This window comes from Rousettus aegyptiacus, unplaced genomic scaffold (genome assembly GCF_014176215.1).
Source record: "Rousettus aegyptiacus isolate mRouAeg1 unplaced genomic scaffold, mRouAeg1.p scaffold_m13_p_1, whole genome shotgun sequence".
Taxonomy (NCBI): Eukaryota; Metazoa; Chordata; class Mammalia; order Chiroptera; family Pteropodidae; genus Rousettus; species Rousettus aegyptiacus.
This window is the reverse complement of record NW_023416284.1, coordinates 29,087,821-29,104,830: the sequence shown is the minus strand read 5'-3', so window position 1 is coordinate 29,104,830 and position 17,010 is coordinate 29,087,821. Positions and strand designations below refer to the sequence as shown.

The window sequence follows — 17,010 nt, the reverse complement described above, 5'->3', positions numbered from 1 at the left end:
AACTACCTACAGCTACTCACCTAGGCTGTTCCTGAATTGATGGTCCACAGAAACCGTGAGATAATAAATGTAATTTCAAGATGCTCGGGTTCGGGGTAATTTGTAACACAGCAACAGATAAGTCATACGTCTTCCTTCAAAATTCACCTCGGGCCTCACTTCCCTCAGGAGGCCTTTTCTGCTCTGTGCTGGGGTTGGTGCCTCCTCACTGCCTCCCCACAGCTCCAGCCCTTTCTGTAGAGCAGCAGCCTCTTTCCCCCTGGGTTTCTATTGCCTGGCTCCCATACAATGAGCTTCTGAGGGCAGAACCATTTCTGATTCATCTTGGGATCTCCTGTGCCCTGCATGGGGTGGGGAAGGGGAGGCCGGTTACGTGAGAGGGTAGAAGGAAGGAGGATCAGCTAAGTTCGACGACTTGAACTGAACTGGTGGGCAGGCTGTTCCCTTGTGGCAGATTGTATTTTCCAAAGCCCTTTCTCCCATCCCACATGTTCTTCTATAACATGAGCTTGTCCTTCTCCCATCAAAAGGTGTGGTGAATGTCCCTTTCCCTTAAATTTGTAGGGGCTAATACTTCCTTCCAAGAGAGTACCACAGAAGTGATATTAAGTGATTTCTGAGGCTAGGCTATGAAAGGCGACCCAGCTTCTATATTGTTAACTATAATATTTGTTTTACAGTCCTAAGTTGCCATGTAAGAACTATGCCATGCTATGAGAAAGCCCAGGCCACATGGAGAAGCCAAATGTAGGTGCTTTGGTCACAGCCCTAGCTGAAGTCTCAGCTGACAGCCAACATTGAACACCAGACATGTGAGTGATGGAGCCTCCATGATCCCAGCTCTTAGCCATCGAGTCTTCCCAGATGTCCTGAAGTAGAAACAAGCCATCCCCTCAGTGCTCTGTCTGAATTCCTGACTCCACAGATTCCATGAACATAATTAAATGGTTGCTTTAAATTGCTAAGATTTGGGGTAATTTGTTACACTCCTCTTCTGCTTCCTTTGATAATCTGGCTTCTTCACAAGATTGTCCAGGAGGCTCTGCCCAGTCCTTCAGGCAGGGAAAGGAAGGTAGGGTGGAGCAATGGGGAACATGCCTCAGCACATTCTCAAGATTGTCATCTTTCAGACCTGGAGAAGGGAGTGCTTACTCTCCCAGATGGCAGCACCAGGCTGCACTTCTGGTGGGGCTACCAGGCCCAGTCCCTGCTTCTGTGACACTACCCTGAGGCTCAGCATGGCAGTGTAGGGCCTGTGGCATTTGCTCATCCCTTTCTAGTTCCTCTTGTGCCCTTTCGAGGCTGAGGCCTGAAGAGAGGTCATTCTCCTCCCATCTCCACAAATAGAGCAAGAAGAGAAAGGCAGCACCATTCAGCTGAAGGATCTGAGGATTGAAAGGAGAGTAGAGGAGAATAACAGCAAGGCCTTGTTTTCTACCTAGAGGCTGGGGTGTAGGCCGGCAGCTGTTCCTGGGACCTGTGGCTAGAACCCTGAGTGGAATCCTGTGGCAAGCAGGCTCCCCTTGCAGGTGGCTTACCTGGTGGGAAGTTGGGCCAGCTGGTCCAATTCTTGCTCCATATGCTCCTGCAATTCGCTGGGCCTCAGCAGAACCTGGCAGATGGGGCAAATAGGGGCCTGGCTGTCAAACAATGCTGCTGCCTTTTTCTTACCTGGGAGGGAAAAAGAACAGATAGAAATATAAGCTGGGCTGGGCTGGTTCCAATTCTCCATCTCAAGCCTGCTGCGGCCTCCTAGGGCTTCTTGGTCTAGAGGAGGGGAACCTGAGTGTCCCAGAGCCCATAAACATCACTCTTTGCAGCACCAGAGGCTGTGGCCATGACTGGCCCTTCCTCAGCTAGCTGCACCTCTTGGAAATCTATTGAGACACAATCGATGCTCTGCACAATCAAACCTTGATCACTTCATTTCACACAGGTTAGTGAAGGTCTTGGTTTAATCATAACATCACCTGAAATATCCAGTGCCCACTCTGTCTCTCTTTTCCTCACTACTTTCACACTCCTCAAATCTGGAGAAGGAAGAAAAGAGGGAGAAAAGAGATCCATTCCTGCAGTCATTCAACAAACACTGTCTGCTGTCTACTCTGAACCAGGCCCAGCGCAGAGCAGTGGAACACAGACTATAATCAGATCTAGTCCCTACTCTTGGAGCCCTCACAGATGAGTGGAAAAGACTGAAAAGGATCCAGCTAAATGTCAGGGTAGCATTCTCTCCCAGGTCATCACTTTTCCCCAGGGTTGTTTCCACAGCCCCTTCAGCTCTATTTTGCATGCAGGACGATCTTCTTCCTTCTTATTGTCCTAACTCCTACCTGTGCCCTGTTGACTCCCAAATCTGTATCTCTACCCCAGATCTCTCCTGTGTTCTCCAGACTCTAGACTCCTGTATCCCAACACCTACTGAACATCAACGTCTGGATGTCCCAAGAGAATCTGAAACTCAATAATCCAAAACCAAGTTCTTCAACTTCTTCACTCCTCCCAAACCTGCTCACTCCTTCAGCAGGGCCCATCTCTGTTAATGACACCTGCATTCACCTAGTCTCCCAAGCCAGTAACCTTCGCCTCATCTCCCATATTCACGTAATCACAAGGTCCTGTTCACTCCTGGAATCTATTTTCTCCCTGTTCAGGTCTGGCCACCTCTCACTTGGGTAACCTTATAGGTTTCTTCTGAATCTAACAGATTCTGAGTTTTCCCCCTCCAAAATGCCCTTATAATTGTTTGCAGGCCAGCTGGGAGCCTGAAATCTGTCCTTCCTCTGTCTCTGATGGTAACCAGAGAATACTATGTTAGGGAGGAGCCGGAAGTTTGCTTAGTGCTCCTCCCTTGGGATGCCTAAACCCCTTCCCTGGCCACTCTCCTCACTTAATGCTCCTCCGGCCTCTGCTTACAGGTACTTGGCTGAGGAGGCCTATTTATCTAGAAACATTTCTGCCTATCCATGTAAACTCTGATCATAGAAAGGACTTCTTTAGCCCAGGTCTTTCTCCCTGCTTCTTCTCTCCACCAGTGCCCAGAAAGGGTCAGAATCAACTTTTGGAGAGATAAAGGCAAGCCATCTTGCTAAGATGGTTGCTCGAGTAGGATTGCCAGATTAAATATAAGATGCTCAGGTAAATTTGAATTTCGGATAAATAATGAATAATTTTTAGTGTAAGTATGTCCCAAATGTTGCATGGGACATACTTAGACTGAAAGTTATTGTTTTTCTAAAATTTAAGTATGCTTGGATGCCCTATATTTTTATCTGCTAAATCTAGCACTCTATGCCTGAGGGAGCTCTCAGTTCAGGCTAAGCACAAAACCCCAATTCCTTTTAACACAAAACTGAGGATGACCATGGGTGCCAAAATTGAGTCATGTGAGAGCTCAAAGGAAGGAGTAATTCATTCTGGGTTTGTGTCTTGAGGAGTATAAAAAAGAGAAGCTTTAACCAAAGATGGAATTTTAAGTTGTGTCTTAGAAGTATTCTAGGCAGAGAATGGGAGCAAATGAATGACTGAATGAGTTGTGAGTTTCTTGTGGGCAGAGACCATTTCTTATCCATCTTTATATCTATGGATAATTGAAAACTGACCCAGCATAGACTAGATGTTCAATGAGGAAGCAAGGGAGAGGAGAAGAGGAAGGGAGAGAGGCAAGGTAGCAATGAAGAACAGTTTGTCTTAGAAGCCAGATGACCTCTGTGGAGCTGGGAAGTCAGCTGTGGAGGCTTCGTGTGTGTCAGGTTGGGATAGGTAAGGCTCTAGTCTAATTGGCCAGGTCTCTGAGGAGGGAAAGGGGTCCTACTGATCATGTGCCTTGGTGGCTGTGTCTCAGATGCTCAGGAAACAGTTGGAAGGCAGCTCTGAATAAAAAAAGCAGACGTAGCTCTGGTCTGGGAGTAGGGAGATGAGGATTCTAGTCTCGCCTCTGCCTTTAACTTAACTCAGCCAGAGAATCTCAGAGGCGAGTGAGACCCTAGATATTCTCCAGGCCATTATCTTTATTTTACAGATGGGGAAACTGAGGCTCAGAACTGGAGGGGACCCCTGTATTTGGCTCTTGATCTCATTGCTTCATTTATTCATTCAGTAAACTTTATTAAACAATTATTCTACTTCAGGTATTACTCTAGGAGAAACTGGAGTTCAGAGATAAATAAAACACATTCCTGGTCTCGAGGAGATCATAAACTAGTAGGTAAGCCAAAAAGGAAAGTTGGTAATTCTAGTCAGTGCAGCCCTGGTCAGGGATGAGGAAGACATGAACAGGTGCTCTGGGTGAGGGGAAGGAAGGACCAGAGGAGGCAATGCTTGATAAGAGGGTCAAAGGGGAGGCAGTGCTTGATGGAAGGCATGAAGGATGAATAAGGGAGTGACAAGGCTGTTGAGACAGATAAAATTGAGGCAGGGCCTGGGGCCTAAGGGGGAGAATGGTAAGAGAAGAGACTGGAGAAAAAGTAGGATCTAGGATGTGGAGCCTGAGCTGAGGTGGAAATATCAGGATTTCAGCCTTTTTTAGCCTAGGATACCAACTCTGGCTCTTAGGGCTCTTAGAGGCCAGATTCTTCCCTCCAAGCCTGGGACGAGGTATCAGCTTTCCTATATACCTGTTCTCAGTTCATCTGCCTTGCTGCCATAGAAATCTACTTTTCTGAGCTTGGCTTCAGTTTCCTGTTGGGGCAATGGGCCGTCTTCCTGGTTCTCAGATTCAGGAATAGCGCTGACAGGAATCAGCAGAGGGACCCATTTTCTCAGGGGTTAGAGTGGCAGATGTCAGCATGGCCTTGGGCCTCCCGCTTCCCCTCCCCCGCTGTGTTCCCTATAATTTTATATTGAGACCTGTGGTCATGACGTGGGTTTTACTGCACTAACGACGTGGCCTGCCCAGGTTTAATGACAAAATCCATACTCTGGCCCTGGGCCTGCTCCTCGTTTGCATAATTCCCAGAATACAGCTCCCTGAAGCTTTTGACCTGGGCCATTACAGTGGCCATAAAACGGGCCATAAAACTGCTGGGGATGGCCAAAAGGAGGGGGCTGTGGTCTTTCGGGGGTGGGAACAAAGTTCTCAACCCCCTACTCTTCCTAAGCCTGAGAAGAGGCATCATATGGTTCTTCCCTTCCACCGTTCCCAGCATCTAGGAGTCTATCTCAGGCTGGAGAGGCCTCTGTAAATCCTTGGCCCAGCTGCCCATCTGATGCAGAAATCCCTTCTGCCAGCATCACAGGAAGGCAGACCAAGCCCACCAGGTGCAGTGTGTCAGAAAGCATTTTCTCCTTGAGCATTCCTTACCCCTGCCCCGACCTCCCTCCCATCCCATAGCTGGCCAAGCACTTTACCACAGGTGGGTTTAGGTCATTCGGGCCTAGGTTAAATCCTCTCCCTCTTTAGAAGGCCTAGCTCCCCAGGGAGGTCAGAAGCCAGGCTGAACAGCATAGTGGGGAGACGTGGGCAGCTTGAAGGGATGGGGACAGGGACTGGGACGGGCTGTCAGTGCTAAAGATGATGAATGGGGGAGGTGAGGCGGGAGGCCCAGTGTTATCGGCAGTGGATGGCGGGTGCTGGCGCTCGCCGCTCCTGCTAATCCCCGGGCGCTGCCTCAGCCCTTGCACTGATAACGAGGAAATGGGACTGACAACAATTTTTAGCTGAGAGATTCTTCACCAAAATGCCAGGCGGCCGGAGGTCTGACAGCGCCTGATTGAGTGTGTGAATGTGTGGGGGGAACGCCTGCAGCCCCCTCCCCTCCTATGCAAAGATGGATCGCTCATTCCGCCTCCCGTCCACATTCATTACCGCACCTCCCTCCCGCCACCCCAGTCCCTGCAGCGCCTGCCGCCTCCACTTCTCTGCCCGCCGCAGGTATCCCCTGAAACAGGAGGAGAGCAGGAGGCAGAGGGGGCCCTGGCCCTATCCTCAGCCTTAGGTAGGGTATTTCAAGCTCAAAGAGCTGAGAGGTGACTATAGAGTCAGGGCTGAGTCAGGCCTGCCTGGAAGCTCCCTAGCTGTGTGGCTTCTAGAAGGTTTCTTTCCCTTTCTGAGCTTCCCCACCAGAAAACAAGAGTCTCCTATAGGAAGTGACAGACTGGGCTGATAGGGGAGATATAGGCCTGCTGAGGAGAGAGGAGAGGTCAAGCCATGCAGCCCTTTCCTTGCCTGGGCCATGCTCTGGCCAGTCCAGCCCTCAAGCTTCGGAACAAGTCCTCAGATACCTGGGTCCCAGATCAGTCCTCTGCTGCCCCCCTCTGTTGGAAACTGCTGACCACTGGGAGCAGGCAACTCCAGGGCCAGCACAGCTGCTCCTTCCCAGCCATCTTCCACGGTGAGGCCTGGTGCAGAACTAGACACTGGAGGATGATGGTGTCATTCGAAGGGAAAGTTCTCCCTTCCTAGATCACTAATCCCTGTCCAGCGCCACAATTCCTCACCATGTGATGGCCTCTCTGGCTTGGCCTGTTTGGTTTTGTCCCAGTTCTGTTGTCTGTGATTCCATTCTTGCCTCTTTGCTTATTTAAGCAGCAAATCCTATCTCCATGATCTTGTCTCTACAGACCACAGAAGGCAGGTTTGACTGCCTGGTGTCTGACTTAAGAAGGGGGAGGGTTAAAATGAGGCTGAGGGTAACTCTGGTGACAAATGGCAAAGGAGGCCGGGACTTTTAAGAGTATGTACATGTGTCTACGTGTGCGTTTGTGGGTACACACATATATGTCCTGCCCTTCCTCTCCCTGCACTCCCAATAGAAGGGCATCTATTTTCTAGTAACCAAGACACAGACAAGCCTTCAAGCAACATTCAATAGAATTGCCTCCTACTAGCTATGAGACCTTGGACAAATCACTTAATATTTCTGAGCTTTGGTTTCTTCTTGTGTGAAACAGGGATAATAATTACTAACTCCTAGGACTTTTGTGAGGATCCAGTTAAATCAGGGTGGTGCACAAATGCCGAGTCATTATTACGTCTAGTAGGACACTAGCATAGTTTGTCGTTTGTGTCTGTATTTACCCCATCCTGACACCAGCCTGGCCTTGCCCTGTATTTGGCCTTCTTCCCTGCTATGATCAAGATTGTATACCACTGGCCCTTCAGGCCTCTAGGGAGTCCCTTCTTTCTCTCCATGTATCTATTTATTGGTTTGTATATCATTATTCATCCATCCATTTATCCATTAATAATAACTGTTTATTGAGTGTTATTGTATGTTAGGCTGTAGGTTTAATGCCGTACGCATTTTATTTCATTTAATCCTTATGATAGTCCTGTGAGGTTAGATATTATTATCTCTATCACACTGATGAGGGAAATGGAGCTCAGTACAATGAAAGGACAGGACTAGAAGGTTCAGAGGAGGGATTTAAATCTAGGTGTTTCTGCTCCAAAGCTAGTGCTCTTAACCACTGCACAATACCAGTTACCTACTACCCAACCACTCACCTAAGTAATGATTTGATGATATTCAACAAATGTCATTTGGATACTAACTGATCTGTATGGGTCTGCTAGTATGAATGCCAGGCAACAAACAAGACAAACATATTGTCTGCCCTCAGGAAGCTCAGGACCCAACAGTGGACAGCCATTTTAAACCAACGTCCTCAGAGTGGTCTTAGAAAAAGAAAAGTACATGGAACTTGTATACCATCTGATCTGGGAGGTGAAGGAAGTAACATTTAAGCAAAAGCTTGAAGGATCAGTGGGAACCAGTCAGGTAATGACTGTGGAGAAGTGGCGTCCTAGGTAGAAAACAAGCAGGTTTGAAGGTACAGAGTGGGGAAAGCCTAAGTGAAGAATTGAAAAGAGTCAGGGTGGCCGGAGTAGAGAGAGTGAGGGGCTGAGTGTTGAGATATGATGATTAATGATTTGGTTATTTTTAAAACATACGCGTGAGAAGCCATAAAGAGTTTTAAGCAGGGGAGTGACGTACCAGACTTGCATTTTAAAAAGACCATTTAACCACAAAGTAGAGAATACTCTAAAGGACAAGAGCAAATGCAGAAAGCCTGTTTAGAAAGTTATCTCACTAAATCAGGTGAGGCATAATGGTAAATTTTCCTAGCACAATGACGATGATGGAGACAACAGAAGCAGATGAAATGAACATGGGGTTAAAGGATAGAAAGGAGTCAAGGATGACTCCAAAGTTTCTGACTGATGCAACGGCTAGGTGGTAGACTGTTTACTGACTTGTGGAACTGGAAGATGAGCAGCAGGCTTGGTAAGGAAGAAAATGAGTTCAGTTTTGGATGTACTTAGTTTGAGGAACTAAGACATGTTAAGGTAGCCATATGAAAATGCTGAGTAGGTACTATATGTGAGCCAGAGCTGGAATTATAGAACTGGAGACATTGACATATAGGTAAGAATTGAAGTTCACTACTGCATTCTCTTTGCCTAGAACAATGTCTGGCATATGGTAAATACTCAATAAATATTTATTGAATGAATGAATGAATGAAAGAATGATGTTACAAGTAGGTGAGGTTGCTTAGAGAGAGAATGTACTGTAAGAGGCTGGCACAGAACCCTGAGTAACTGCAACAGGTGGAGGAAGTTTAAGTCAGCAGAGACTAAGAAGGAACATCTTCTTTAAGAGGAGGATGAAAACAAGTGTGATGTCACTGAAGTCAAGAAGGGAAGAGTTTCAAGGAGTTGGGGGAGTGTCATGGATAGAGTCACGTGCTGCTGAGAGGTCAAGAACATCAGTTATGAAAAGTGTCCCATCCGCTCATGGTATTCACAGGACAATCATCTGCCTCCACTTCATCCATCCTTCATCCATCCAAACCACCTCATCCACTCTCCCTTCTCACTGATCCCTTTCCTCCTTTTCTTCTTTCTAGGAAACAATGATTGGTGCCTCTGCTGAATGTGGGACAGGAAGAGTTAACATGCTGACAGACGGCATTTTTTACCTTCAGTCAATATGAACAAGGCCCCAAGACTATGATTCCAAACATCTGGATTTCATCAATATGTGATCTGTCATCGTATATTGGCATTCCCCAGTCCCTGCGCCAGAGCAATGTGGCTGGTTTTATTAATACGTCAAATACATTATCCGTGTAATACACTTGTCTGGCTGGGGCCTCCCGCTGGGGCGGGGCAGTGGATTTGAATGTATGATGAATCAGTTTGCATTACATGTTCGTAAGTCATCATTTGTCAGGATTAATAGGCATCCCTGGTCAAGAAGGTGGGGGAGGGCAGAGAAGAGATGCATTTAGCTGTGGCCCATACTTATCTGCCAATGATCAGGGATGTCCTGAAAACATCTGTGCACCCTTCTGCCCAGACCCCAGGGCAGTGGCTGGTGCTGAAGGGGTAGAGGTGATATTTTTAGCAGTTCCAGAGTCATCTGGTACCAAACAGGCTTATTTGTCTCTGCTTTGGGCTTGCCAACCAACCAAAAGGAATATGGCAGGATTCATTTGCACTAGCTGGCTAACTTACTCATCCTTTAGGACTCAGAATTTCTTCTTCTAAAGAGCCTTCCCTGACTCCCCTATACTGCATTAGGTGTCTCCTCTGTGTTCCCAGTCTCTTGTGCTACCTCTAGTCACATAGTGTTATAGTTGCCTATTATGGGTCTGTCATCCCCTGTAGACTATACATTTCTTGAGGGCAAGGAGTAATTATTTAATGCTATAGCCCCAGCATCTAGCAGAAGGCATAGCCCAAAGTAGGAGAATAATAGCAGTAAATGCAGAAATCATAAATATTCCTTGAATGAGTGAATAATGATCATTGACCTGCTAAACCCCTCAAAGATGCAGATGTTAGCTGAGAAATGTCATGGGGTTTTCTCTAATTTCTTGCCCCCACCCTGCCCCTGGCCTGGTCTGGTCATCTATTTTACTATATATGTTTTTCTTCAGTTGCTTCTCTTCCTTCTATAAGACATGTGTAGACTCGCTTACACATCACCAGGTTCCTTATGTGACATACATAGTCAAATACAATGCATAAGAGTGACGTGTTCATTGCCCACATACCTTTGCCACCTTCCTTTCTCCCTCTACTCTGCTGGCATAAGCTCAGATAGGCACTGGCGACTTTATATGGCCTCTTGCCAGCTCCAGGTCCTTGTGAAACCAGATCCTGCCTGGTGCCCTGACCCCTATTGTGATGAAGGCTATATACTGTCTCCAGCAACAGAAGGGCCCTGCATTGAGCCAGACATCGCTCCTGCATGGCCAGTGGCAAACATCTGTAAGACAGCGAAGTGGAGGTCAGCCTGTGGATAGGTTTAAACTCAGACTTGGGCTCGAACTGGAGCCAAGGGACAATCAAGGTCTCTTAGTCTTGGGCATAAAACCTGAACCCTTGGCCCCATGAACTTCTGCTCCAGCCAAGCACACCAACCAACCCGTTTAGAGGCTGGTGGGGCTTCTGGGTTCACAGCTAATCCACACCGATGACCTTGGCTGTCCTGAACACAATTGCAGCCTCTCTCCTCTTCTGTAGTTACAATTCAGTTCCCCTCCTCCCTCAGCTAATAACTTCCAGACAGTGTCCTGTGCTGGCCTGGGCAGGTGGGGCCTCCCAGAATTCCCTGGGAGTAGGCTTTACAAACTACAGAAAATGGCCCAATTCAGGGAAATATCCACACATGGACATGCACACATATCCTTTCAAATGTCAACACATATGCGCACATGGGCATTGGTGCACACAGGTGCTCAGACAAGTGTAGGTATTTTTTCACACCTAGAGAAACACACCTGAGCACCTGTGCATACACACCAAGTATGGACTGAGTATACCTGTATTATTTTGCCAGCATGCCCACACACTTCACTCTCCCCTAGTGTCTTCCTTGCCAAGGAGCCAAAATGCTACAACTATACTGTTTAAAGTAAAGTAAATCCAAATGTGCTTTACCCCCTGCTGGCTCTGACTATGGGCTTATAAAAATGAAGTGGAACCTCCACAGCTGTGGGCTATAAATCGTGAACTGCTAAGGAGGGCAGTTACCTGCTTTCTAGGCTGGCTGGTGGAATTTGGGCACTGATTACAAATGCCTGTGGGGCTGGACAGTCAGTTGGCTAGTGGCTTGGCCTCAGGCACTGCCTGCTAACCCAGCTCAGGCCAGCTATCTCCCAATGACCTGTGGGATCGATAGACTCAGAGCCCTAGCAGATGAGCCAGGACCAGGAAAAGAGCAGAGAGAAGTCGAGGAAGAGAAGGGCTGGGGTGGCCAGAGTGAGCAAGACAGCCACGTGCTGCTAAGGCTGAGGGGAGCCCTCGCATCTGGAGATCAATTAGCATCAATTACTGACTTCATTTAATTGTCGTCCAAGATGAATTTGTCATTTTTAGCTGGGAATTAATGGGAGACCTTCACCTCTCCCTGGCAGCAGCTGTGGAGCCAACAGCGGTCACCTCAGCCTCCTAGGAGCCCTGAATCCTGCATGGGGCTGAGGCCAGGCAGGGGTAGGCAGCAAGTGGGGCTTTTGCTCCCTGGGCATGCTCTGGCCTGCCCCTAGTCCGGCCGGCCTGGCCCATTGGAGCCCAGGGCCAAGGTGGGGGCTGTGGGTCCTGCATAGCAGTCCTTTGCAGCCTCTGGCTTCAGCCAGAAATTAATTTGCTGGGCTGAGCATGTTTACCTTTTCCCAGCAAAGGCGAGACAGTAAACAGCGGACCGGCGGCTGAAATTGAATTGATAACTGCATCAACGTGCCAGATAACGCCTAAAATAATACGCCGATAAGGAAATTCGATTTGATTTGCTGCCGCGCATCAGATTGGCCCCATCTGTAGCTGCCTGTAATCATTTTCAATTGCGTTGGGAAACCTTATTTGTCCTTAAATATTTCTGTCATTTTTCATTGCTGGCGACAGATCCTTGGGCAGGTGGCAGGGGTGCGCTGCCTCTGTGGGCGCAGGGCGGCGGCCCGAGGAGGAGGGGTGGTGTGGACTCGAAGGGAAGGAGGCAGGGAGCAGGCAGCCGGGCGGTGACAGCTGTTCCTCCAATCAATCACGCTGTCGACAGGGAGGGACGACTGGCTGGCAGAAATTGAGTTTGCCTCACAGGGGACGATTGAGCAAATTAATAGCCCATTAGCCAAGCAGTGACCTGAGAAATGAAGGTGCAGGGGTTCCTGCTCACTCAGGCCGGCTGGGGTGGGGCAGGGCAGGAGAAGGGTCTGGGGAGGGGAGAACTGGGGAGGAGATGTGGGAAGAGGAGCGAGGGATGTGTGGATGGCATGCGGAACATGCATGTGGGAATGGATGGTGCAGTTGCAAAGATGTCAAGTCGGGGGAGGTGGGCTAGGGATGCAGACAGTCTAGGAGAGATGCTGGGGAAAGAGGGGGTCATAGGGGGCTCCACTGATGTCTCTTTATTATCTTCCCATCATGTCCTCTGGGACTGAGTACCATGCCAATAAACTCCTCTCCATCCTTGGTCCCTACATACTTCCTTTACTTTCCTCAGAAACCTGCATATCCCCTGGAGATACCACTTCCTGTAGTTCACTCCAGTGCAGTCTGTTCTTCCAGCTCCAGCTTCCGCAGGCCAGGAGGTGGGGTCAGTGTCTTCCTTAGTGTCAACTGCAGCTTCCAGAGCACTGCTTCTTCACCCTATGGGTTCTGAGGTCGAGTACCACCCTGCATCCCTATCATTGTTATCTTCCATTCTTCACATTCACTGAGGACTTCGAAACTCACCTGTCTACCCCAAGTCCCATCACTGCCCTGACCTCCTCAGTTCCTGTTATTTTTTCCTGTACTCTACTTCTTCCTGGAGGACCTTGTCAACAACCTAAATTGCTCTGTGATAGAACTCCCTCTCCCCCAAGCCCTCTCGTGGCTTTGTACTCATCATACTTGATCCTTACTCTGTTCTCCCATCTCCCAAGACACTACTTACTCATGGATTCTAGCCTGGGCACATCACTTCAACCCTCTTGCCGCCATATTCAACCTTCTTTCTTTGCATTCTCCACAATCCAACTATTCGCCTTTTTGTTTCAGACACACAGGCGGCTAAACGCAGCTGGGGAAAAATCACAAAACCACACAGATATGTGCCAATAAAAATTCAGCGTCCAATCTCAGCACTACTAAGCAATCCTTTTACATGCCTTGGTCAGCTCTGTCTCCCCTTTCCCACAAAGACAATCCAATCTTTTATTATCTTCAGTCCCCCTCCCCGTCTTCTGTCCCTCTCTCTCTTACTAGGTAGCCTTGCTTCCTACTTTATAGAAGTGTGAAGTTCTTAGGCATAAATTCCCTCAACTTCTAGGTCCACTCGTCTCTTTTCTTTTCCTCTTCCAGTTTCAGTGGAAGAAGTATTCACTCTTCTGTTTTAGCTTAAACTCTTCTGCTGAACTTAGAACCCCATTCTTGCCTATGTTCCTTGGGAAAACTGTCACAATCCTCCGTCTCTCCTGAGTTTTCTCTTTCCCTCATGTTTCCCTTCATCAGTATATGCTCACTAGTCCCTCCCATTACATCATGAACAACCCACCCCTCCTCTCTTCCACATGGCACCTTCTAGCTAATGCCTTTTCCTTCTTCCCTTTTCACCTAAGATACTCCAAAGAGTCTTTCTTGCTTTCCGTACTCTTTTATCTCCTAAGCACGTCAACTCATTGCAGTCTGATTTTCATCCCCACCATGCTCCTCTCAATCAAACTGCTCTCGATCAGCTCCTTGATAATCGTCATTTGTGAAATATAATGGCTACGCTAGCTATGATCATTTATTTGTTAATACAATAAATATTTATTGAGTGTTTTCTATGTACTAGGCACCACACCAAGGTCTAAGGATATAATAAAATTTATTTCTTTATGGAGCTTACAAAGTAGTGAGGAAACAGATGCAATAAAATAATTATATAAAAATTGTAAAATTGCAGTTGTGCCAATGAGAGGTGAACGGTGCTATGTGAGCCTATAAGATGGAAATTTGCCCTCCTCAGAGGAATTCAGAAAGGCTTCCCTGAGGACAAGACACAAGCTGAGGTGCGATGGATAAGTAGGAGTCGAAGAGACGAGGAGGAAGGGAAGTGGTAGTATCGATCAAATGCTTACTCTGTGCCAAATACCGTACTATTTAATCCCCATTTTATGAAAGGGGAGACAGAGGCATAAGGAAGTTCTATAACTTGCCAATGATTACCTGGTAAGTGGTGGTGCTGGGCTTTCAACCCAGGCAGTGCGATACCAGAGCCCATGCTCTTAGCCACTGCACTTGACTAACCTCTGAGATTAGCTATCATCTTTGTCGTCACCCACTGCTTTCTCTGAACACTCTACAAACGATCTCTACTCTAGTTTCATTTCCTCAATTCGTACCTCAAGTCCTGAGCCATCTATGTTGCTGTGCTTGGATGTCCCACAGGCTTTTCGAGCTCCACTTGCCTGAAATGAGACTTATCTATTGCTAGACTGGTCCTCTTCTTGCTTTTTCTATTTTAATGAATGGCACCACCATCCACAGATTTCTCTATGTCAGCGATCTGACCTCTTACTCTTTACTCAGGCCCCTACACCTAGTAAATCAACATCTTAACTGTTTTTACCTCCTAAGTACCCTTAGAGCCATCTTCTTTTCTCCATTGCCTTAGTTCTGGCATCATCATCTCCACTCTTTATGATTAAGTCTCCCAATGCATCTCTCTCCCCTCTAATTCATTTCTATATCCACGGCTAGAAGGATCTTCTTAAAACACGTATCGGTTTCTATCATTCTTCCTTGGCCTCTGAAGCTTGCAGTGTAAATTCTGAACTCCTTATCACACAAGCCCCTCTCCGAGCTAATATCCCCCCAGCAATGCTGTGTGCTGTGACTGGACAAGACCTACCTCTTCACATAGTATGCTCACTGCCAATAATGGCCACGGCATCCATCTCCTCATGGTCAGATGTAGCTCCTAAGACCATACTCAGACAATACTTCCTCTTTGAAGCCTTCGCTGAGAATGAATTACTCTCTTTTCCATGCTATGTTTCTTATATGTCTATACCTCTATTATTGCACACATCATATAATATTGCAATAAATTGTTTATCCCTCAGTCTCTCCTGGTAGACCCTGAGCTCTTGGAGAGCAGGGAGGTTATCTGATGTACTCTGGTATGCTCAGGACCTGACATAAGGCCTGGCACACAGTGGAAACTGTCGAATAATTTGGGAGTTAATGGGAGGAGGACTTGAGGGGTTCGTAGGAGAATGTCCCTAGAGAGTGAAAGGTGATGGCGGGTGGGTAGTAGAGGTGTGGGAGTGAGAGAGGTGGGAATAGGGGAAGGGATGCAATCGAGGTAATGTTGAAAATTCCTTTTGCTTAAATGCAATCTGGCTTCATGATCAGTGAGAAGCAGAGGTTTCAAAAGGTAGAGGCTCTGAAAAGGCAGAGGCTCCATAACTGCTGTCCTAGAAAAAATCCCGTGTTCATAGACTTGGTGGGAAGAGGGTAGACAGGGATGACGTGAACACAATCAGACACTAAAACCCCATGCCTAGAAACACCGACAAATTGATATATACCCACTGGGACACCTACGTGCTCATAGAGGGTGCCTAGCAGCCTCCCCCATCACAGAGCCCTCTGCAAGCCTCTGTGCTGGCCCACCACCACACCAGGAAACCCTGAGTTGCGTGCTCTCTCTCTCTCTCTCTCTCTCTCTCTCTCTCTCTCTCTCTCTCTCTCTCTCTCTCAGCAATTTCCCTATCCAAGAAAGCTCTAAGGGTTTCAATTACCGGCACGTGGGATTTAGTGCCCTGGGCTTCTCTGACTGGAGGAGATTTATTTGAAGGTTTAGTGTCGTGGAGAATTCACATCTTCACTCCCAGGAGCCCAGCTTCCGTCCTGAGCCCCTAAATCAGGAACCAAGATGGGCTATTGTCACTTACCGCATTAGCCTCGTTAGCGGACCAGGAGGGGTGATTAATAGCAATGCACACACAGCCATCCTGCTCGCTGGGCTGGCCGCTTTGCTGCTGCTTGTGACCTGGGGAGGGGGTGGGGAGTGGCTGAGCCTGCTCTAGGATAACTATAGCGCTTTGGGCTGAGCACCTGCCCATTGCCAGGCCCTTCCAGATCTGGGGACGGTTCAAAGATTAGCAAACCTCAACAGAGAGAGCCTAGCTAGAGGCCTCTGGGGCCTGACTCCTGGAGGGGTCAAGAAAGCAGCAGTGTATGAGAGGGCCGGTTCTAGGATAAGGCCCAAAGTGTATGACTGTGTGAGTGAGAGAGAGATGTGTGTGGTGTGGGGTGAAGTGTGGAAGGGAGGGAGTGGTATGTGTGTGAAGGATTTAGAGAGGTCGTGGATATATTTATTTCATTTCCCAAACACGCTTCGAGTGCTTACTATGGGCCAGGTGATATTGTAAGGGCTGGAGATACAACACTGAAGACAGAAAAGGGCCCTGAAAAAGGTTTGTATATGAGAGAAAGAGAAAGAACCATGTGAAAGACACTAAAACAAAAAAGTGTGTTTGAGAGAGAGAGTGTGAATATATGTATGTGCGAGAAAGAGGCTTGTATGAGAGACAGAGGTCTATATGTGTGAGCAGGAGGCGGGGAGAAAGGCAGGTGGAAGGGAGCTGTTTGAGAGATGTTTGGGTGAAATAGGGGGTGTGTGGGAGAATGGGTGTGAGGTCAGGACTGAGAGAAAGGAGTGTATGACAGATATGCCTTGTGAACCAAGGGAATGTAAGAGTGTGAGAGGTGTGAATGGGAGAGAAGGGCAAACAGTAAGAGAGGGAAGTATGGGGGAGAGAGAAGGATGTATGACGGAGGTTTCTCTGTGTGTGTGTGTGTGTGTGTGTGTGTATGTGTGAGAGAGAGAGGGGTGGGGGAGAGGGAGAGAGAGAGAGAGAGGTGTTATGTGACAGAAAGAGAGAATGGAATCTTATGTGTGAGAGGGAGTGTGTATACAGGGAGAGAGATGGTGAGAGAGAGAGGAGTGGGTGTGTGTTTTCTCTTTTTCTCCTTTGTCTCTGGAAATTATCCCCTGCATACCCCTTTTGTCCCCTAAATTTTTGGAG

At 47.8% G+C, this 17,010-nt stretch overlaps 1 protein-coding gene across 2 annotated transcripts in view; it reads right to left on the bottom strand.

Annotated features, from left to right (window-relative positions):
- LOC118612022 (E3 ubiquitin-protein ligase RNF220) overlaps positions 1 to 17,010 on the bottom strand; it is a 185,332-nt gene that overhangs the window by 10,383 nt on the left and 157,939 nt on the right. For both annotated transcript variants that reach the window (XM_036233071.1, XM_036233062.1), the window contains one exon: positions 1,539 to 1,671. In XM_036233071.1, the coding sequence (XP_036088964.1) occupies positions 1,539 to 1,671 (133 nt within the window). The remainder of the gene's footprint in view (positions 1 to 1,538; positions 1,672 to 17,010) is intronic.